The following is a 7,080-nucleotide window of genomic DNA, read 5'->3' as shown; positions in this document are numbered from 1 at the left end:
GCTTATTACTACAATAATATCCTCAAGTTTTAACTTGTCTGTGTGTTTTAGGACCACTTAACTAAACAATCTTATGTTATTCAACTGAATCAATTTAAGTTGGCTGTTACTAAATAAAAAAGAAATATGAACAGTTTACGGACATGTCAAAACTGCTGAATAGCCTGTGCCATATCTTAAATACTATTAATATGCATAAATACATAAGTACATCTATTAGCAACATTGTTCGTTCGGCCACATAGGTTTGAGAACTTAGCTAGAAAACAAGTTGCTGTTTGTAATTGTTTTACTTGATACAGATCAAATCATTTACAATATTTAGTCTATAGAGGGTGTCACTCACAGTTCAATGTTGAAAATAATTTCCTTTTCTGTTTATTTTAGATGTAGGAGATGCAATTCTAAAACAGTGTTATAATTTGTATATTTCTTAAACTGCACAATTTACTATTGGTCTTGCTGACAAATGAGTTGTCCAAAAAATTTCTAACTCTGTCACTAATAAGGCCTTTAATTTTTTCATCACCGTCTTTCTTGCAGCTTTCTCACATGTCTAAGGTCAAACCTGTAATCTGCAAACTTTTGTAGATAACATAAATTGGAGATAATAAAAAATAAAATCTGTAAATGATTTAGCTATTCCTTGTTATATTAAAGAACATTTGAAAGCCCATGCTCCTGGATGTACTGTACATTTCAGTCTGAAGATGTATGCCTGCTTATCATTCTGAGAATACATGAAATAAGTCTGAAGCCTAAACTCTTGAATGATCTACAAATCAATATTAATGAAACACCAACAGCCTCTGTACTGAAATCATTATTTTAGCATGGCATACCATTGTCATCATAGCTACTGAAGCTATTTCTATTGCTTTCTTTTTAATACTATTGCTTTCTTTTGACTAACTATAATGATAGTGATAGTATAGTGGTAACAGTGATTAGTACATTAGAGCAATCTAGACGAGAACAGGCCATTTAGCAATGGCCAAACAAAGCTCACCAGTTCTATCCATTTAATTCTTCTAAAAATCAACAAGTCTAGTTTTAAAAGTCCCTAAAGTCTTACTGTCTATCATGCTACGTGGTAGCTTATTCCAAGTGTCTATCACTCTCTATGTAAGAAAAACATCCTAATGTTTGTGTAAAATTTGCCCTTAACAAGTTTCCAACTGTGTCCCCGTGTTCTTGATGAACTCATTTTAAAATAACAGTCTCGATCCACTGTACTATTTCCCTTCATAATTTTAAACACTTCAATCATGTCACCTCTTAGTCTTCTTTTGCTTACACTATATAGGCTCAGCTCTTTTAATCTTTCTTCATAATTCATCCCTTGTAGCCCAGGAATCAGCCTAGTTGCTCTTCTCGGGACCTTTTTTAGTGCTGCTGTGTCATTTTTATAGCCTGGAGACCAAAAACTGCACACAGTACTCCAGATGAAGCCTCACCATTGCGTTATAAAGCATGAGCATAGCTTCCTTGGACTTGTTGTACTCTACACATCGTGGTATATAACCTAACATTCTGTTATCCTACTTAATGGCTTCTGAACACTGTCAGAAAGTTGATAACATAGAGTCCGCTACGACTCCTAAATCCTTCTCATAAGGTGTTTCTTGATTTTCAGACATCCCATTGTGTATTCAAACCTAACATTTTTATTTCTTATGTGTAATACTTTACATTTACTGACATTAACCTTCATCTGCCATAAATCTGCCCAAGCCTGTATGCTGTCCAAGTCCCTCTGTAATGATTTAACAGGTTTCAGATTATCTGCCAATCCACCTATCTTGGTATCATCTGCAAACTTCACCAGCTTATTACTCATAGTAGTTTTACTGTGGTAGGTTACGTGTCTAAGCATCCCAAGACACAGGTTTCAAAACCTGGTTTTAAGGCTCTGAGAGGCAAAAGTGTTATTGCTTTGTTTGTTTTTTTTAAGTTTTACTCTGTGGTTTGTGTTAGTTTCATTAATAAATCACCTTTGATTTCTTTGGAGTTTAGTCTAGGTTTAGGATCAATCACAACAGTCTCTTACTAACTAAAGCATATAAACTTCAAAGTTCTTAACTTGTTTTTCTTTTACAGCATCATGATGAGGAAATCTGAGAATATTAGTTAACCACTCAACATAAATACTCAATTTAGAGTTGCAAGATGGTTAATACCAATATGAATATGATATGGGCACCCAAAGGAAACTGTTACAAATTCTGGATTACTTGCAAAACTTTAGACAGGGACTGATCTAGTTGCTTGACTTGTGAGACAACATCATTATCCTCTGCTTCACTGCCCTATGGCATACTATGTACAAGTTACTAACTGCTTTTTAAAAATGAGCTAAAGCACAATTTGGTAAACATAAGAAATTAGTTTTGCATCCAAAATGCAACCAGTATTTCTCACTTAATGATTAAAAATGCCTCCAAAAACCTTAATTAACATATATTGCTTTAGTTTGCATAATATGTTTATTATTTGCCTCAAAATCCATATAAAATAAAAAATGCAATACAAGAACAACTAGAAAATATAACCATATTTAAATTTTGACAAGGCTAAGCACAACACCAAAACACAAAACACTCTTAACTTCAAATATTTTTTGTTCTCAAAAGATTAGACATGGTAATAGGAGTCCTTAAGTTCTGTAATGATGGTAGTGAAGCACAGATTGAATTTTGAAATCCCAAACTGTCCCACATATCTTCGGTTCTCTGGTGATATGATTGTGTCTCAGCTTTATGAGGTTGCTGGGATAAAGTGGTTGGATTTTTGAGATCACTTCTTGTTGTATTACTGCTAGATGGTCTTTGTCTGTTCAAAGAGAAATTATTAGTTATTCCTAATTTAGTAATCATGTATATAAAAAATGAAACAATAAATATGTACTATATACAAATTTTGATTATGCAGAAAATAAAAGAACTAATGGGGTGTGTTATTCTAGATAAATCCTGCCAAAGTTAATCAAATAAAGTTAACATTACATAGTGCTACAGTTTAAAAAGTGTTTTCTATTTGAATATTTTGTTAACTTCAGTTGTTTATACAATGCATAGTTAAATACATACAAAACAATGCTTATTTTCATCTTCAGTTTTCTCATTGAAGCGTACTGTACATTTATTTTTCAGTTCTTTGAGTGTCTCTGATTTTCAGTAAAACAAAATGGTGTGCCTTGCATTTACTTTTATTTCATATTCATGTTACTAATATTCTAAGTATTGTAAATTATGGACAATGAATGTCATCGCATGACTTACTAAAGCAAAAGAGAGCTTTTCTTTCCTGCTTGTACAGTGTTTCTTGGCATCTAAAAAATCTTTTACATTTTCTTGAAATGAATATGTTGCTATGTAGGATTACACTTCATACTGCTGACAATATTACATTTTAATGAGATAACATTTGAAAACAAGTTATCTCTTTCAACTAATTAACCTCAGAAATACTATAGATGACAATATTTTAAAGTTTCACAATTAAACTACATTAAATTAACAGGCAAACATACATACTACATTTTACATTTAATTTATTATGCAGCATACGAATATAATCATTACACTTAAAACTAAAAACACATATATATAACCAAAGCAAAGTGTTAATAACTCAATTTTAAGACATTTTTATACCTAGAGATAAAGCTTTTTTTTCTGTAAGAATACGTTTTGTATGGAAAGGCACAAAATCAAGAAGTACAGTATGTGCTTCGTACATCTCACAGTACTGAAAGATTTGTTGTATAAAATAGGATCCCAAAACTAGTGCTGAAGATAAATGTGAAAAGGCAGCATAGTTTACTTACCTTTTAAAATGAAATACATTAATTAATGTAACCTTTAAATTCTAAATAGCACAACTTTTGATAACTTATGAAATAAGATATATAACAATAGTGTACTGTAGATCTGAACTACAGATTCAATTGGTTTCCACTTTTTTATTGAATTTACTATCAGCTGCTTATTTAAACATCCTAAAAAGAATCTCCTGTGTTAACCTACCTTATAGGAATTTCAGAGTTAGATTTGTTACATCCTAGGCAACTGTAACTAGCCACCCTGTAGGGAAAATCACCTGTTTTAAATCACAAATCAAAATTTAGTTAGCACATGGTTATTTGTTAGGAAAGTCAAACACTAATGTAGTAACAGCATAATGCACAGAGGTGGAAAGAACTCTATACAGGGCATTAACCCATGGCAGAGCACACTCAGGTACCAGGACATGATGAGGCATTACACATCAGCTTAAACCTGTCTTTGTCTCCTGCGTTTGCACTTCTTTAGCCAAGGATGCTGCATCAATTGTCTACCTAATGATGTCACCCAGACCAAATTTCTTTGCAAAATTATCTTATTTTGCTTTCATCCTTGGCATTGCAACCAGAAACTTTGTATCATCAGTTGAGCTTAACAAAAATCTTTACCTTTACACACAGCTGTATGTAGCGGTAGTAGTTCAAAATGACATGTACAACAGTAATAATTGATGAAACAATGAATGCACAGTATTTCATATTTCAACAAAATTTTCCTCCAATTTTAGAAACAGCTCCCAATACATCTTTTGTGAGCATCTCATGTTCACTACCACTACTAATTCTGCAAATCTATCCGCATTCAGTTTACCTATATAAAAGAATGTTTCTGTTTTCTCCTAATTATCTCTATTAATGGTACTTAGTATTTACCACATAAACATCTTTCTTAATTCACATAAGGCAAAAAAAGGTTATTATTGCCATCTGCATACTTCTCTTTACACTATTATATCTTCCAAGAACCAGTTTCTAGCATGCTGTGGACTAAACAGAGCTCACCTCAACACCATTACTACACGTCATATAAAGCAATGAACCAACTGTATCTGGTTCCATGGCTTTGGTTGTATGCTTGTTTTACATTGAAATTTATTAGATCTCTCTCATTGTTTACTGTCAGTGGTCCTGTCTTTTTAGTGGTGTGAGAAATCAAGGAAATCATACTATATTGTTTTATTTTCTGTATGTCTGTTTTTTTTTTTTTTTTGTTTTCTAGTGGACTCTTACCCTAAATTGCATCCTGTGTCTTCATGGACACCACCTCCTTCCGAATTATTTCTGTACATTGGATATCATATTTCTGATATAATTTTGGCTCTGTTAACTAAGACCTTTTTTTTTTTTTTAATTCTCACCTTCTTGGTCTTTAGTTTCTCTATTTACCTTTTAAAATATACTTTTGTGTCTTTATGTCATATTTACATTACCCTGCACATACTCTTCACTTATTTTGTTGGCTAATTCTAATTTGATTAATACAATTATAGATGGCTGTAGCTGGGGATTTGGACATTTTGTTCAGGTCTATGGAAAAAAGAGTATATAGGGAAGAACAAGGTCACCTTAGGACCATACCAAAGCAAAACCGTTTATAAAAGGAGATTGTTAATATTTGAGGAATTTAAACATTTCATTCTGAAGTTCCACTACATATGCCAAAACATGCACATAACTTAGCCAAAGTACCTCTCTGTGATACAATAAAACACAAAGTTCTCCTCCTATTTCCTCACAGAATGCTTGAAATAGCCAATGATTGAAATACACATTAACAAATGGAACAACTTATATATAAGCTTAACCAGAGCAACAAATCCAAGCTCTCTGTCAATTATGGTAGTAGCTCCATCTGTACTAATAGACTCAATTAAATCACATACTAATTAATGATTAAATACAATTGAACCACCTTGAACACATCAGCTGCTCTGGTTCTTGTTTCAAGTCAATTACACACTAACCTAACATGTTTTCCTTGATGTTCTTTTCAACAACACTAGCAACTAACTGTAGTTTAAAATGTCAGTTGATTCATCAAGTCCAAAAGCAAGGGTCTGTCATAATATGGGGTTGTGTCAGTGCCATTGGCCAAGGTAATTCATATTTCTGTGATGGCAGCATTAATGCAAAAAAATTCATTGAGATTTTAGACCAACATATGCTGCCTTCAAGCCAACACATTTTCCAGGTACATACATGCATTTTTCAACAAGGCAATGCAAAACCACATTCTGCACATATTACAAAGGTCTGGCTGCAGAAGAAGAGGGTACAGGTATTGGACTGGCTTATCTGCAGTCCTGACCTGTCCCCAGTAGAGAATTTATGTAGAATTTTAAAACAAAAAATGTAACAACAACAACAACCATGTACTGCAACAAAATAACACCTGAAACTCTTCATCACTTCGGTATCCTCAGTGTCAAACATCTTGTGTTGCGAGAAGGAATGACGGCATTACAAAGTGGTGAATACTTTACTGTTCTAACTTTTTTAGAATGAGTTGCGGACCTGAAATGCAGGAATGGATACATACTAAAAAATGAAATGAAGTTGACCAGACAAAACATGAAATATCTTGGGTACATACATTTAATAATCACTGTTTTTTTTGTATTATTTACTTTTTCTATACCGTTCCAACTTTTTCTGATTTGGGGTTGTAAATAACATAGTGGGGTCTTTCAGTTCAATCTTGTTATCTCAAATAGATGAAGCCAAAAGCAGAAATTCAGGTACAGTTACAAGTTTCTTAAGTAATCACTACTGTCAGTAATGACTACTACCAGTCAGTACTGGAAATAGGTGATTTGTTACAGAATATGGAAACCTCTGCTGCTGCCAGAGCAGCAGTTGTTATAGTTAACAAATTACAAATGTTTATATGTATTAAAACTTATCTTATAAATTTTGAATTAAAACCAATACCATTTTGATTTGATTCTTTAAGTAAGTAACTGCTTTTAACCTTAAAACTCCAATACCTTTTCTTACATACCTTCCTGAAAAGTGAAATATATTCCAAGCTCAACTGAATTTTCGAATAGACCAAAATTCCATAATTTTAGATCTTGTAAAAAAATATTTAGCCACAATTCATACATATTAATTAAGTCAGATTTTCATCCATATGTTTGGAACCAGAGGCTTTAGCAATATGGCTAACTCTTCCTTTAAAAATGAACATCAGGAAAATATTTCCTTTCCAATAATTTATGATCTTGGGTTATCAC

The 7,080-nt window shown here is 32.6% G+C and overlaps 1 protein-coding gene across 3 annotated transcripts in view; it reads right to left on the bottom strand.

Annotated features, from left to right (window-relative positions):
• Positions 1–2,503: 2,503 nt before the first annotated feature.
• The window catches only part of LOC120528645 (probable E3 SUMO-protein ligase RNF212), a 64,667-nt gene continuing 60,090 nt past the window's right edge, over positions 2,504–7,080 (bottom strand). For all 3 annotated transcript variants that reach the window (XM_039752807.1, XM_039752808.1, XM_039752809.1), the window contains 2 exons: positions 4,029–4,101; positions 2,504–2,832 (listed from right to left, as the gene is read on the bottom strand). In XM_039752807.1, coding sequence (XP_039608741.1) covers positions 2,610–2,832; positions 4,029–4,101 — 296 coding nt within the window. In that variant the 3' untranslated portion in view covers positions 2,504–2,609. The remainder of the gene's footprint in view (positions 2,833–4,028; positions 4,102–7,080) is intronic.

Source organism: Polypterus senegalus, chromosome 4 (assembly GCF_016835505.1).
Source record: "Polypterus senegalus isolate Bchr_013 chromosome 4, ASM1683550v1, whole genome shotgun sequence".
Classification (NCBI taxonomy): domain Eukaryota; kingdom Metazoa; phylum Chordata; class Cladistia; order Polypteriformes; family Polypteridae; genus Polypterus; species Polypterus senegalus.
This window is presented reverse-complemented; position numbering and strand designations above follow the sequence as displayed.